The sequence below is a fragment of the Cetorhinus maximus genome, chromosome 6, assembly GCF_964194155.1.
Source record: "Cetorhinus maximus chromosome 6, sCetMax3.hap1.1, whole genome shotgun sequence".
In the NCBI taxonomy this organism is placed as follows: Eukaryota; Metazoa; Chordata; class Chondrichthyes; order Lamniformes; family Cetorhinidae; genus Cetorhinus; species Cetorhinus maximus.
The window spans coordinates 12,312,591-12,328,604 of NC_135884.1; the positions used below are offsets into that span (position 1 = coordinate 12,312,591).

General features: G+C 39.5%; 1 protein-coding gene and 1 long non-coding RNA gene across 4 annotated transcripts in view; one reads left to right on the plus strand and one right to left on the minus strand.

Moving 5' to 3' along the window:
• Positions 1 to 305: 305 nt before the first annotated feature.
• The window catches only part of traip (TRAF-interacting protein), a 43,677-nt gene continuing 27,968 nt past the window's right edge, over positions 306 to 16,014 (minus strand). Inside the window, exons 10-15 of one of the 3 annotated variants that reach the window (XM_078543187.1) lie at positions 14,226 to 14,314; positions 12,190 to 12,345; positions 11,005 to 11,050; positions 6,734 to 6,847; positions 4,636 to 4,686; positions 306 to 3,959 (exon numbers count right to left, since the gene is read on the minus strand). In XM_078543187.1, the coding sequence (XP_078399313.1) occupies positions 3,843 to 3,959; positions 4,636 to 4,686; positions 6,734 to 6,847; positions 11,005 to 11,050; positions 12,190 to 12,345; positions 14,226 to 14,314 (573 nt within the window). In that variant the 3' untranslated portion in view covers positions 306 to 3,842. Of the gene's footprint in view, positions 3,960 to 4,635; positions 4,687 to 6,733; positions 6,848 to 9,923; positions 10,237 to 11,004; positions 11,051 to 12,189; positions 12,346 to 14,225; positions 14,315 to 16,014 lie in introns of those variants that run through there. The other 2 variants (XM_078543188.1, XM_078543190.1) reach the window with 2 other exon arrangements.
• Positions 6,859 to 16,005, plus strand: LOC144681539 (uncharacterized). Its single transcript, XR_013576793.1, has 3 exons — positions 6,859 to 7,012; positions 11,142 to 11,245; positions 14,769 to 16,005. It is a non-coding gene; the product is annotated as an uncharacterized LOC144681539 (long non-coding RNA).

The window sequence follows — 16,014 nt, forward strand, 5'->3', positions numbered from 1 at the left end:
TTAGTTATTTATCCCAATATCTCCTTGTATGGCTCAATGTCATATTTTGTTTGATAAGGCTCTTGTGCCTTGGAATATTTTACTGTTAAAGGAGCCATTTAATACAAGTTGTTCAGATTACTTTCTCAGTTTAAAGGACATGATTTGAACACTGAGGTTATTAAAGCTTTGTCATAAACATTGCATGAGCTATTTTTCGATTTGAACGCTGATTCCTCTGTGAGCATCCGGCACGACAATTGTGAAAGTTAGTGGTCTGGATGCTCCAACTGTTTATTGAAGGGCAAATAAGAGAAAAAAAAACATTTTTGTGCCAAAATATTTAATGGTCTCAGGGGCTTTACAACAAACATACATAAATAACCCAATACATCGATGGCCAAGAAACATAAACATGTTTCATTCAGCTTTTTAACCAGCAGTTGTACAGGAACCAGGTTCATCATTGGAATGAACCAAAAAAAGATTAATAGTCTCCAGAAAAGAGCCACAAAACTAGAGAGCACTTGGGAACTTATGGAAGCATAAGTGTGTGTCAAAAGCTAATATATGTTGACAATGGTGCAAGGCTATGGTAATTGCCACCTGAGTTCAAGTAGTGGACTGCACTCCAAAATGGCTGCAATTATTTTACACATGGTCACTTCTAGAACACATCCCATTGCAGCCAATCATTTACTGATTATAGTCCAGAAATTGTAATCCTTCCCTTTAAATAATGGCCTCAATGCAACTCGATTTTGAGTATTCAGCACAGGCTGTTGTGTGCACGTGCAATCGATGACTGAATGTCTTGGTCTGCTTCTCCACAGTTTATTAATATGCAAAAAGTTCTTTAGAAGAATCTGGTTCTGTTTGCTTGATCATGAGTGTGTTGTGTCAATTGCCATTGCCCATGTTTGTGAACATGTATCAGCCCCAGGTGTTACATTTTCCCTGGTTCATCTATTCCTGATGTCAAGCAATAAGTATCCAACACCGGGTGAATCAGATTGAAAATGACTCCGGAAAGCTGTTTCACATAAGGTTTGGGACAAATACCCAACACAAATCATATTTGAAAATTCATTTAATCTCAAAAGAAAACCAACAGGAAAAATGTAGCCTAAGCCATCAAGTTCGACCTGTAATTACTGTCAATTCCAATTGACTGCATAGACCTAATCCAAGCGCAATTCAGATCCAAAGTACAAAATATAGGGATGTTTCACTCAGAAAAATAAAGTTGATTCACTGGCAACAGCAGCAGATCCTAAATATAAATCATTTCTTTATAGATTGCAAAATCTGTTTTCAGTAATTCAATTTGAAATCTTTGTGCCACAGCCTATTTAATCTCTCAATCTAAAGAAATCCTGATCAAAGTCTAATCTTTCTGGCCAAGTAGCTCTGGATTTGAGGACTGAATTGTTGCAATGCTCACTGGTAAAACCTTTAAATAAAAGCTACAAGGAGATAAGAAACTGAAAGGCCTTTGATGTGTGACATTCTTATGGTCATTTATTTCACCAACCATTTAGAAACAGGCAGTACACGGTGTCTAGCACAGGCATGATGGGATGAATGGCCATTGTGCTGCCTCATGCTTCTAAAGCAACAGCGAAGGAACAGATGTCATTCTTTGGCTTCCAATGATAATCCATAAACTCTACTGGAATGGCCCAGGTCACCGTGGGCATTGGTGGAGTTTAATTGCGTGCTCTCCTACAACCTAGCCTTTGGGATGTGCTGCTTACAGATACATTTGTTGCCCCAACCAAACTGAAACAGAGGAAAACCAGCTTGGTAGTCAGAGGAATCCCACGCAAAAGCAAAATTTGTTTTAAAAGCTGAATCCTATTTCGATGAGAGTACAATATTAAACCTAAGGTGAAAATCTCATCTAAATCAAGCAATAATTACAGAATAAAAGACAGTTACAAACCAAGTAAAAACAATGTTCTCATTGCTTTTCCAATGGGAGGGGATAAATGATCTTTGATTTCCCATTGTCATATTAATAGAAGATTTAGGAATCAATTCATGGTTGATGAAGTAACATTCTTATTTTCCACCAATTTGATTTTAAATAAGTGTTGTATTTATACAGGGTTTAAAAAATATTAAATATTGTCCTAAATTTACATCAGTCAGAAAGTTTCAACCTTATTTGAAGGACTTGTTATCTGAGATTTTTAAAGAGGCATTTTCATCAGGGACCACTCTTTTGAAGAGCTCATCGGCAGCACCTCTATTAAAATTAACAATGGTAAGTAAGTAATTAACCATAACGCACAAAGGACCATAGGTATGTTTCTCCATTAGAGAGACACAGTTGGTTATATATAGCTGGAGGGTCACCGCTCTGCAGGCATGGGGCAAGACGAGGAGGCAGGCCTCCATGAACTAGCAGTTAAGAAGTAGAATTATAACCAAATTTTACATCGTTTTATAAGTGCTGAGCATTTAAAGTTTGACTGAACTAATTACTGAGCCTGACAGTGCAAGGTAGCTAAATTAAAACACAATTAGAACTGCAAGACAGTTGAACATTTCTCAGTGTTATTGACTCTCTCCAACAATGCTTGCTTAGTATCTGTGCACCATCAGGTCAGGCTCAGCAATCAAAGCTGACCAGTTCCCTCAATGCCACCGGCTATCATATTTAAAGAAAATAGAAACGGAAGAATGGGCTGTTCGCTGATTGTAAGAGATAACCTCTGCAAAAATCATTTAACTTTACTCTAAAACTTCAGAAACAAAACTGTCGTAGATCAATGTGTATTTTAAGCGTCTGCTATAGGACAGAGTGAATCACAAGAACTGGGTGCTTCTGCTGTATCATTGTAACATTAAAGTATCAAACAGTTCAAACTCCTGCACAAGCAAAGAGTCCTATGGTGACTGAGGTGGCAAGTGTCCCTAGACTTTATGCTGATAGCATAAAGTCACCAGTGCATTACAATCAATCAGGGCAGTTCTGTGAGTGACTCAAATAGACACGTTAGTCCAGTCCACAAAAAGAAACCCTTAGCTAAATGATCATGAGCTAAACCTTGGGACTGGATCAACTTCTTCAAATCCAGCCCAAACCAGAGGAGGACATCTCCTCACCTTCCTAACGACATGGATTCATTGTGAAATGGTGTGGTGCTGGCTCAGAGATATACTAAAGCAAATTAATGCAAAAATAAGTTTGGACAGTCTAAAACTGGAACCCTAAAACTGCGCAAACTCTTAAATCCTTACCATAAAACCACCTAATTTGGTACGGATGTGACAGCCTCATTCAGGGAAAGACACACTGTAGGAAACAGCAAGTTGTCACACTGGTGCAGGGGTAGCTAGTGATCATCAGGCAGATTTACTCTGTACCTAACCCATGCTATATGTGACTTGCCGGGTGAATATGTTGTAATCCCAAGTACTAGTATTTCAGGATGATGCGGCAAAGCCAAACAGATATGTTATTATTCCCACTACAAGAGATGATTTAATTCAAAAGTTGTTTCATCCTTTCATCGCTTCCCTCCTGATAGTAGGGGTTTTATTCAATATCATGATACTTACTTATTTTTAGGATGTCATGTGATTTAGGCTTTCCAGGACCAGGGTAACATCGGTGGGCTGCCTGCTGGTTTAATTGTAGTGAGGAAGAACAAGGTTTTTTGCTTTTGGCACTGTTGACTTTGATCACTTCTCACGCTGATAACTCTGTAGGATGTTTGGCTCCTGTTATGTCGTACAGTGCAGACCAGCTGCACTCTTCCAGCATAGGCACAGTTAGTGGTGTCAACATTAACATGCTACCGCAGACCTGGCATTCAGTTCAAAGTCGAACAGCATCCCTGAAAGTTCGAGAATCAAATAAGAAAATTCTCCAGTTTGGGCTGGTTGCAGACGGAGGCATTGACAATCGGCCGTGACACTTTCTTCCTCTTTGCCTTTAACGGCAGTGGCCGGATTTCAGTCAGTTTAGTCTGAAGGAAGCAACGTTAAAGGCAATCGTTTAAAAAAAAAAGCAACATTTAAAAAAGGATATTTCCCTCCTTGCATTTTTGAAGTGACACAAAAACATTTGAATCAACCAGAAGACTGAAGCTCTCTACATTCACAATTCATGGCCAGGACACAATCATCCTGAAAATGTAATGACATGAATCCAAAAATATCTTGACACAGTCAATCTTACTTTTCCAATAGTTGCCTGAGTTTGCCTAGCAATGGTTTCTCTTCACATCCCTACATTGTTACCTGTGGCTTCTCTCACCATCTATCCTTGGCTCATTCCTGATCGACATGCTACCCTGGGAGATATGACCTACAGATATAGTATCCACCAGCTGTCTCAACCCCTCTGCCTTTATGTTGAAGACTGCTTGTACAATATCCAATCTTAGATGAGCCACAATTCCCACCACAAACTCGGCATCCTCACCACCGATTCCATCCTTCCTCCCTCACTGCTGTCTCTGACTGAACCAGACTGTTTGCAATCAGTGTTCTATTCAACTTTGAGGAAACTTGCAACTTGGGCAACCCTTATCCTCTCCAGCACAAAGCCCGCCGACTTCCATTTCCATAATGTTCCCCACCACAGCCTATCTTTTTCGTTTCGCCCACAAACAAAGAACTTGCAAAGCCAGCAAAGGATACAGGTTCAATAAACTTGGTTCTTCCTCCCAGCCCATCGAAGCCCGTCCGCACCTAAGGGGACAAAAAAAAATTAAGAAAAATTAGCTTTGGATTTTGTATTAAAAATAATGGTTATTAAGGAGCGAATTGGACAGCAACTTCCAGCCTCTGCACATGTTCATTTAAATGCAGAAATCTGGAAGTTGCTATCCTATTTGCTCTGCTCCTCCAGAAGCTCCACGACAAAGGTACCTTGCTGAGGGACTGGACGTTCAAAGGTATGAAGAGCATGAAGTTGTCATACTTACCCACTAGATACTCACTAAACATACCAGAACACGTGTGGGTTTGTCCATTCAATTGTTAATTAAATTTTTAAGAAGGCCGTGATTAAGTTTTAATGACTGACAGCTAACCTATCCACTATGAAAATTTAAATAGTTGCTTTTGGTAGAGAACTTGAGTTTTGCTGAAAAGAGAGACACAGGGTGGCATTTCTAGCCCTGCCCACCACCGGGATTGTTTGGTCCCACCAAAAGTCAATGGACTTTCAGCTGGGCCACCGAATCTCCCGTGGTGGGTCCTGCCACGACGGGGCTGGAAAATCCCAGCCATGCCACCAAAGCTTTTCACCTCGCACTGATTAGGACAGAGACAAGAATACCAAACAATCCCGAGCGTGTTCAGAGTTTAAGATCATCAGTCGTGGCTCACTTACGCTTGCTAGGAACTACATATATTCATACGCAGGGTCCGGTCCTCTGCAAGCAGAAGGAACATATACAGGCTTTGCAATTTTTTTCAATTAAACGAAAGCAGGAGGTGCAACTGTTCCCTGGTTCATTCTCCATGGCAGCACCTCAACTGGAATACGCTTGCCAACCAATCAGCATCCTTTTCTCATGCAGTATGAATTGCCTTTGATTTTGATATTATTGTGTCTTCTGATAAGTGCAAGATGAAAAGCTTTGACAGCATGTCTCATTTCAGCAATAGGAAAATTTAATTTTAAAACGGGGCTGTATTCCTGCAGATCTTAATTATTCTTGGTGATTAAAAAAAAAGGTTATTTTTCACTTTTCTTTCCCTCTCAATCCCAACTTTCTTCCCCTCTCTAATTTGCTTTCTGTACATGATTTTATAGTGAATCAAATATTCTAACTGACACTTCCTGGTTTAGACTCTACCTGCCTTGGTAAGGATTTTTCAATCTGATTCGTTAAGCAGAAACACCACTGGGTGATCTGACCACACAGGTTCCAGATCCCTTGGAGAGGGTGCACTGTCTGTCTGATAACACCGAATCGCAGTGTAAAGCCCACAGAAATTTTGTGAGCATGTGCAAGTGTAATGAACAGCAAGCGCCACTTGTTTGCCACTGACTGAAAAATATGGGCCACCATCAGCCAGTGTTACACCAAATAAAGAGACCAGTATGAATAAAACACCCATATTCATTCTGCTTCTGATCAACAATTCTGAATCAAACAAAAGGCAAAGGGTGGAATTAAGAGACACTAATAAACATACAATTACCTCTCTTTATAAAATCTAATTCAGACTGAGATGCCTTGGTCTTTGGAGATGGAATTCCTTGTGCAATACAATACAAAAAGTGGAGCAATCCTGAATTCTAGATACTTTTTGACATCTCCAGTTCAAAATTGGTGAGACTTATTCCAGAGGTGGGGCTCGTCACAAGTTAAATTCAGGACCACATGAGTGCAGGAATACAGACCTGCCTAACCTCTGCTAACTCTCTCGCTGCTGCTGCTGTCTGCCTAGGTTTTTATTTTTTGTAAGAATACTGCTCCTGCATAAAATTTTACTGGCTTTAAAAAAAAAAATCACAGGAAGACAATAATGGCATGTAGTAATTTAGTAAACAGCATGGTGGTTTAAAACCCTCATCCTCCAATACCTACTGAACCACTAGACATTTTCAGGCATAAGACTAATCTGAAATTGTTAACTTTGACAATAGTACATCAAATTAAAAACACACGTTTCCCATCAGGTCAGATGGAAGCCAGACTCATTAGTCCCCACAGGACCTCTCGATAAGAAAGAAGTATACTGATGGTGATCCCTTCTAATGGAACAGATTCATGTTACTTACTGATCCTTGGTTTGTGTGTGGATCCAAGAAGCCCCCACATGGTTTCTTTTGGAATAACATGGAATTTTTGAGGAATGCCGGGAGAATATGATCATCCTCATGTTTGTTCATTTTCTTAAAGGTAAAGAGAAGTTTTGCTAAGGTTACTGCAATTCAGATCTCAAATGCTTGCTCGAGGTGACGTGAAACAAGGCTGCCATCCTCTATTGCTGTCATCTCTTAACCTGACAAATCCAAACAATGTCAAATCTACCTAATGCTCAGGTTTATAAGTAAAAGGTGAGTTTTCAAATCTGAACTAGATCTTTCACACTTGTATTCAGGTTTTTGAAAATGTGCATTTTTTAATGTATGTTTTTACATATATTCATGGTATGTTGAGCAGTATAATAATTTCAAAGCTTACATATTTACATGGAAATACAAAGCACTAGCTTCTATAGGTTGGGAGTAGGTGGGTATGCCTTGACCAAATTAACCAGGAGAGCTGTTTCTGACCTTACCAAATCTTCTGTCTAACACTGGGATGTACGCACAGTGAAGACCACCCTAGAGAGGGGCAACAACAATTCCTCACAGTACAAATCCTGATAGACAACTGTATATGCGTGAATAACACAAATTAAAAGTTAAATAGGGAATACCTTTACAAATGTAAATACAATTGAGGAAATGTGCTTCTGTCATCTATGTTGTTACATATATTCATAGTATGTTGAAAGGTATAATAATTTAAAAGCTTGTTATGCTTAAATCATTAAAATATATTATATGAGGAGAAAGCTACACCAGTAAGGATACAGTTATCTCACTTTATAACAGATAGGATAAGGTGCCAATTCACAGAACCTGAAGTATGAAATGAATATAAAATAAAAACAGCTCCGAAGAAGTCGTACGGATTCGAAACGTTAACTCCGTTTCTCTCTCCACAGATGCTGCAACACCTGAGTTTTTCCAGCATTTTGTTTTTATTTCAGACTTCCAGCATCTGCAGTATTTTGCTTTTATTTTAGTATGAAACTAATACCGGAAATGTTTCTGTAACTAATATTATGCACCACTCACATGGGCCAAGACAGAGAATTATGCTGCTTCCAATTGCTATTAATGCTGTCCTTGCAATGGATCAAGCATTGGATGCTACACATTTCAAATGTAGTGTAATAAAACGGTCTTACACAAACATTATCACTTTCATCATGAAAACCTTCAAACAACTTTTATTTCAATTGTATTTGAAACTTCTTAAAGTTAAAAAAAAATTAGGAAAGATTATTTGAAAAGTTAATTTTAATTTCTGGTCTGCCACCACTTTTTCAGGGGAACAAGAGGTGAGCAATAAATGAGACCTTGCAAAGATTGCTCACACCACATAACCAATTAAAAATATTATTTAAAATATTAAAAAAAAAATAATATTAGAAAATTATTCATGGGCTAATTTTCAACATTTCTATATTCCACACTTGTTAGTTTACAGTATGTGTGAAAGGGCTGCAGTATTGACTGCTGAAGTGTATATTTAAAGCAGCATGTCACTACCAAGAAGCACAATTTTTCTTAAAAGTGACAAATAGTCAAAATTACATTAGCGACAATTGTTTCATATAGTGACTGTTCTATGCACTGTAGCCATTTTAACAACATTGCTATTAGTCATTATCAAGGCTCTTCAGAGACACTTCATTTTGTATATTTTGCCCTGTTGCTTATCTTATTTTCATCGGGCAGTAGCTATTAATGGACAAACATCCCGATATGAATCTTCAATCCTGTCTTGCTCCATGCCTGCTATAAACCATAAGTGCTCTTAATTTGCTTATAACCCTTGTTAAAAGGTGCACTTCAGCTGAGGCATAGGTGCCTGATATTCAGAATGTCACCCATTAAGTGTGCAAGCCTAGTAAATTTTGTCTCAACAGCTCTTTGAATGCCAAATTCATTTTCTTTTGACACCATGCATCAGATGCAGTAGTCATGATTATAGCACTTAAATTCTTAATAAGTAACCTGAAGTAAACTACTTTCCAGAATTTGACACTGATTCGGAGGCCCTGAGACGTATGCGCGTTGTATGATTGAGGCCATTGCATTCAGGACGTGCATCCTTAAAAGAACACAAGAAATAGGAGCAGGAGTAGACCTGTTGAGCCTGCTCCGCCATTTAATATGATCATGGCTGATCTAGGGCTTCCATTTTCCTGCCCACTCCCCATATCCCTTAATTCCATGAGACACCAAAAATCTGTCTATCCCAGCATTAAATATATTCAACAATGGAGCATCCACAACTTCCTGGCATAGAGAATTCCAAAGATTCACAACCCTTTGAGTGAAGGAATTTCTCCTTATCTCAGTCCTAAATGATTGGCCCCTTATCCTAATACTCTGCCCCCATGTTTTAGACTCCCTAACTGGCAGAAAAAAATCTCTCAGCGTCTACCCTATCAAGCCCCTCAGAATTTTGTAGCTTTCAATGAGATAAACAATGTGCATGACAACATGACCAATGGAATGTACGTACAGCTCAGAATCTACTGAGAAGAAGAACTGATCAGCTTTTAGGCCAATATTGGGTGGAAATTGTGTTTTTCCAAAAACTGATCCTCCAGCCTAGAAAATTTGGAATTTATTTGTGAACATTGGACAATTCTGAATTTAAAGATCTCTAGGCATACTTAAGCTATAGGAAGACTATCAGTGAGGGCACTAATGCAGGGTACATACCACCACCCTGTGGTCCCAGCATGGAGCCTCACTAAGCAGTGACATAGATCAGTGACAGGCCTACAACTCTGAAGCAATGATTCCCCAACGAGGATGGTTCTATGCTAAGATGCAAGGTTAGTGAAAAAGGCTTTAGTCATTGAATTAATATGATACAGGAGGAGTCCATGTCCTGTTATATTCAAAACTTTGTGGCACTGATGGTGTATCTTTCTGGCTTATGTTTTGAAATTAAACTTCCCAGTTATTGCAGGTTTATTGATAACTGGGCAGTAATTGCTGTGCATTTACTAATGTTATGGCAGGCAGATGGTAAATGCCAAGCTGCCTAAATCCCAGAGGGAGACATGAAGCAGCTGCCACAACTATTTGCAATTTGTACTTATTTCGAAACGCGGGCTTTGAATTCAATAAAAAGGCCAAGTCTTATAGGTTGCTTACAAAACTAAATTAAACCTTTATTAATTAAAAAAATTATTTTAAGCACATACATAGGTTTACAAATTGCTACTATGATAACTCCTAGCTCCCTAGTTAATCTAATTCCCAGTTACACCTCCATTAAGGTAACAGTAAGACACACAGATGTTAAAAGACCCAGGCAAAGTAACACACAATACTCTGAACAGTCAAATTCAAAGTGAGTTTTTCTCAGCTTGGTTCTTTGTCGACAGCAGCTTGAGGCTTAGATGCTGGCGGCTTTTCACACTTGTGTTCCATCTTAAAATGCCTTCTCTTGCATACAGCCTTCTCTCCTTTATACATATTTTCCCCTTTGAATGCAAAGACCCATTGTTTCACTATGTCTTTGGACTTCACCTCTCTAATAATAAAAATCTATCATAGTATTAATTTTACCAGTAATCTTTGGGAAAAATAAACACACTTTCTTAATTTCTCCTGGCTAGGTGAAACATTTCACCCCCGCTTTTGAATTTAAGCTATTCTGGTTTATTTAAAAATGCAAATGTTCCCTTTACACCTCACATTCTAAAACTTCCCCAAGTTTACCTATTTAATATTTCAAACCTTGCTTATTTTCTTACATCAAAGCCTTCAGACCAGCTGTCTGTAATTCAATTAAAACCCACCCACACACACAAACCCTTAGACACAGACCCCATTATTATACTACTTTACAATAAATTCCAATATTATAAAAATTATATCTTCCTGATACTAATAATTAATTGTGATTTCCCTGCATCAGTTGGCATTGCACTTACAGCTGTCAGCAAAAATAGAGCAAAATCTGAATAAGTTATTTACATTTAAAACTATACTGTACAAAGCTCCAGGGACAAGGTAGATGATGGTGGTTAAAATTCCTATAATTTTGCTTATGTAGCTTCTAGACTGTCCTGAATCCCTTGATTAAACAGTCATGCAATGTTTCAATGTTTCCATTAACCGTGATGTACGCCTGAAGCCCTGATTAGATTACAATGTAATTGCTGTTTATTTTTCAGGTAACGTGGCAAATTTGGTCTTCAGAGGCAGCACTGGAATAACTGGTTCTGCAAAGATAAGTAAATGCTCACCTTTGATTTGTCCAGTGATTTAAAAGGCTGATTTAGCCTGGATAACCTATGGAAGAGGGGGTTGGGTGGCAGGGAAAGAGGACAACATACAATTAGTTTGTGCATTAAACAAGGTTATTTTGGTCTCACCCTGCTAGAAAGCATGGAGATAACACCGTGGTCAAGTTCAACATGGAACCTCTAGGGCGACGTACAATGATGGGTAGCAACTCGATTTCGAATAGTCAACTTGTTCATACAGGTTTGTTTTGGCGCTCCTCCCTCATAACATTGTACTCACTTAACTGAATTGCAATATCTCTATCACAGATCTTGAGTTGCTTGTTTAGTTGTGGGAAGACCAGCACAAGGACTGCAGTAATTCAAGGAGAAGACCCCCTCACTACCCTTGCTGGGTAACTAGAGATGGGCTAGAAATGCAACCTTGCCAGTTTTGCTATCGCAACCCTGGGAACCAAAGATCCTGGATCAGTATGGCTCACTGATCAAAGATGCTCATGGTTAGAGACAATAGTAGCAGAGGTTTGCTGGATTGATAGATTCAAAAGTACATTGAAATAGCTGATTGATGTCCATAAGAATTACCTGTTCGGCATGGCTAATAAAGCTGTATGCCTGGAATAATGTGAATCAAGTGGACCAAAAGGTATTTTGCTGATGAATATGGAGTGTATCCTGATTAGATCCATGTTAATTAAGTGGAATTATTTAACCACAAGAATTTAAGGATTATTGATCCGACTTATATTCTTAAATGACAGAATCAAACTATTTGAAACTCAAATATTATAGTAACAAAACAGTCAGGTTACTCTCTGTAAATATTTTGACTTTATGTCATCTGGCTCAGGGGAGGTGGTCTTGTGGTGCAATGGCAGTGACCCAACCTCTGGGCCAGAAGCTTCAAGTCCCACCTCAGGACTTGATGGACGCAAGCTGCATTCATAACATGGCCAAACAGGTTAATTATCAACCTGTAAATCCTTCCAATACGCCTGATGGCAGGTGGTAAAAAGCGGGAGATTTTCCTGGTCAACCATACTGCAGAAGGCAGCAGCAAACCACTGCAGTACTTTGCCAAGCACAATCATGGGTCAACCCAATGGAAGTCCAATGCAGTCTTAGCGCATGGTACCTGAAGGAGGAGGAGGAATCATATGGCTATTAATGAGCTCCTGCACTTACCCTGCTGTGTCTAGTTTTATCTTCTTCGACGAAGTACTGTCAGATGTCAGAGGAGTATGATCTGGAGTGTCAAAGTCGTACGTCAGAGACAGATCGATATCCTCCCCAACAGTCGGCTTGTGCAGTTTAGGGTGTTGTAAGTCCATAGGAGCGGGGCTGCAAGCACAAGAATCATTTCAGCATTCAACTGACAGGTTAAAGTACAGTAATGCACCCACCAACATCATTTATGAAACCAACAATAACTCAACAGGCTGTTTTACCAATTGTATCAAACATATTCCACACAAAAATCACAGCATTTTAAGTAATTCATTATTTGAAGGGCTCTGAAATATTATAAGATATATAAATGCAAGTACTGTCCAAAAGAAAATAAAGCTAACAATTTTTGACAGCAAGTTGATTATTCGAAAGCAAGCTGACTTTCCAATTGACTGTACTGGAATGTTAAGACAGGGGCATCTTAAAATCATACAGCAGAGGAAGGCCATTTGGCCCACTATGTTTGTACCAGCTCTTTAAAAGAGCTGACCAATTAGGCCAACTTCCCTGCTCTTTGCCCATAGCCCTGTAAATTTCACCTTTTCATGTATATAACCAACTCACTCTTGAAAGTTGCTACTGATATGATATCCCAGTGTTAAAATGAATAACAGATGCACACGTTTTGTTTGTAAATAAGTTGCATCCAACGTAAGCTGCAAGTATCAGGAATAAAAGTAAGGAAGCAAGGAGGTTCGATAGATTGGAGGATACTCAGTGACTTTCCCTTATGCCTAGAGTATAAGAGCTGGGAGGTTGTGCTAAACTAGTTAGCCTGCAGTTGGAATACTGTGCAATTTTGGTCACTTTACTACAAGAAGAATGTGATCATGTTAGAGGGGTTAGAAGAAACTTATGAGGATTTTTTTCTTTATCCTCTCATGGGATCTGGGCATCGCTGGCAAAACCAGCATTTGTTGCCCATCCCTAATTGTCCTTGAATTGAATGGCTTGCTTGGCCATTTCAGAAGCCAGTTAAGAGTCAATCACATTGCTGTGGTTCTGAAGTCACATGTAGGCCATGATGGCAGATTTCCTTCCCTTTAGGATATTGGTGAACCAGATCCAATATCTGGTTTTTCAACAATTGATGATAATTTCATGGCCACCATTACTAAGACTAGCTTTATATTCCAGATTTATTAACAGAATTCAAATTCCACCAGCTTCCGTGGTGGGATTTGAATCCATGACCTCAGAGCATTAGGCTGGGCTTCTGGATCACTAGTCTAGTGACATTACCCCATGCCCATCATCTGCCCATGTTGCCAAGAATGGAGAATTTTAATAATGAGGAAAGATTGGATAGACTGGGGTTGTTTTCTTTGGACAGTAGAGGGTGAGGTGGGATTTAATTGAGGTGTATACTCAATTGGTCTACTCCTGCTTCAATTACTTGAGCTCTTGTATAAAATTATGAAGGGCCTAGATAGAGAGGATGAGAAGGAACCATTTCCTTTAGTAGAGGTCAATAACCAGGGAACATAGATTTAAAGTAATTGATAGAAGGTTTAGAGAGAAGTGGGGAGAATATTTCTCACTTAGACAATGGTGGAAATCTGGAACTCACTGCCTGAAAAGGGCGGTAGAAGCTGAAAACCTCATTGCATTTAAAAAGTCCTTGGATGTGTATTTGAGTGCTGTAAGCTACAGGACTACGGATCAAGTGCCGGAAAGTGGGATAAGGCTGGCTTGCTCTCCATCTGTGCTATTAATCTCCTACGTTTCCCAAAACCTGCAGCTTCACTGAGGCAAATCAAGTCGAAGAGACCAGATGATTTCCCACAGGAGCGTGGCCGGCAGAGGGAGAAACAATATATTTATATTACCAGTCCCTGGATGGTGTGTGGCACAGGATGGGCATGGATGGGCACAAGAGGACAGAGAGAAATGCATCTTAAAATTCACAGGTTTCTTGAATATTTATACATAAAAGCCACGGAACAACAGACTTGAACAATCACCTTAGCAGACAGAATTAGTTCACTCACCTCTCAAAGATTAAGCGGCTGATTGCCTCGTTGGTGCGATTTGGCGTACTGAGGGACTTTTGGAGGAATTCCACTTTCTTCTTTAGATTCTGCAAAACCAATATTTAATATACTTATCATGGCTGGAAAGCTCCAACTTCTGCATCTATACGAGGTGGAAGGGGGAGGAAGGAAGGGTGGAGGATGAATGTTAAAGGTGGAAGAAAAGGAAAAGGAATTTTTAAAAAATAAAGAATGATGGCAGAGATGTGGGAGGTGGTCGTTGCCAGGGGGGGGTTAAGAAATCCTGGTGCTCTTTATTATTAGCGCGGCGCACTGTGATGCAGAGCATGCCTATGTCCCAAAACAATACTTGTAGCAAAATGACCCATGTCCCCTGCACCTTACCACTGTAAAACAGGTGAGGTGGGGAGGGGAAAGGAGAAATGCAAGGAAAAGGTGCTTCGGCTCAGAGCACCACATCCTTTATGAAGTCAATAAGCACCACAATACATGGAGCATGTTTTCTTTAAACAAAAATTAATATGCTATTTGTTCCTCTAGACCCTGTTTCGTCAGCCTGGAAATGATTGAGAGAGATATTGGCTTACGGATGGTAAAATGTGCCACTGACGGTCATCTATTTCAACAATGACGTCAATTGGTTTATTTTAAATGGGTTAATGAATGTTCAAAGGAATTCCATACAAATGCAGGCGAACATCCTAAGCATAACTTCAAGGCAAAAGTTTGTGGTCTCTTCTTCAAGTGTAGACTTAAACCACTTAGATTAATGTTATGTTGCTACTAATGAAAAGTTTTAGTGATCAAGTCTGATTTTTACACATCACTGTGACAGTGCCAAACTGATTTTCTCTGACACCCGGACATCTCAGCTCTAATGAGCGGTAAACCTCAACGGTGCTGTTACAAATTGGAGTTTGCTATAGATATAGCCTCCAATTCAATCACTCCTCTAACCGGTTTGAGCATCTTACTTTTATGAGAGTTGGTGGTTGATGTCTCATATGTGTGATAGTATAACCAGTGAGGGAGGTGTAACAACATTAGCTCTTTGTGCCCTAAACCAGATATTCATGTCTTTCACATGCACTTCTTTAATCTCCCCGAAGTCAGACAGAGCAGACACTCGGTGTGTGGCGGGGCTGATTTAGCTGGTTTATTTCAAACGAAACACAGCAACAGTTATGATCGGATTCCCTTGGTTCAGTAGGGAAAACTTACCTTCAGCTAATGTGCAAAATTAAATACACTTCCCCACATTAGTGGGTCATTTTACTTATGAATCTAGATTTCTCTCACAGCCTTCCATTTTTAATCCTGACTCCAGTTTCAGGCTTTAAGTAAACGGGTGCCTCCCATCCAAAAGTGGAACCCACCAGCTTAATCTGACAATGAATCTCGCTGAAATCAATTAGCTGTTCACATTTGCTGGGACTCCAATCATGAGAATGCCAAACGATCTCTAGCAGGCTGATTCAAACATCGCACCTGACAACCCCAGCCCAGCTGTCCTGTGAATTTAACCCCTTGAGTGCTAATTTAGCTCAGTATTAGCATTTTTAATTCCAGCTGTGAGAAGATAGGTCGAAATCATGAAACACATGGAGACACCTCCAATTAATGCCATTTTACCCAACATAATTTTCAAACTAAGGTTGTTTCAAATAAGTATTGCAGAAATAGAGATTTCCCTTTTCCCAAAAAGGACTCGGCAAAGATGTGGCAAAACGAAATGTTGCAAATGGAGTCGAGCAGGAATTGGCTCCACTTCTCTGGATTAAATTGC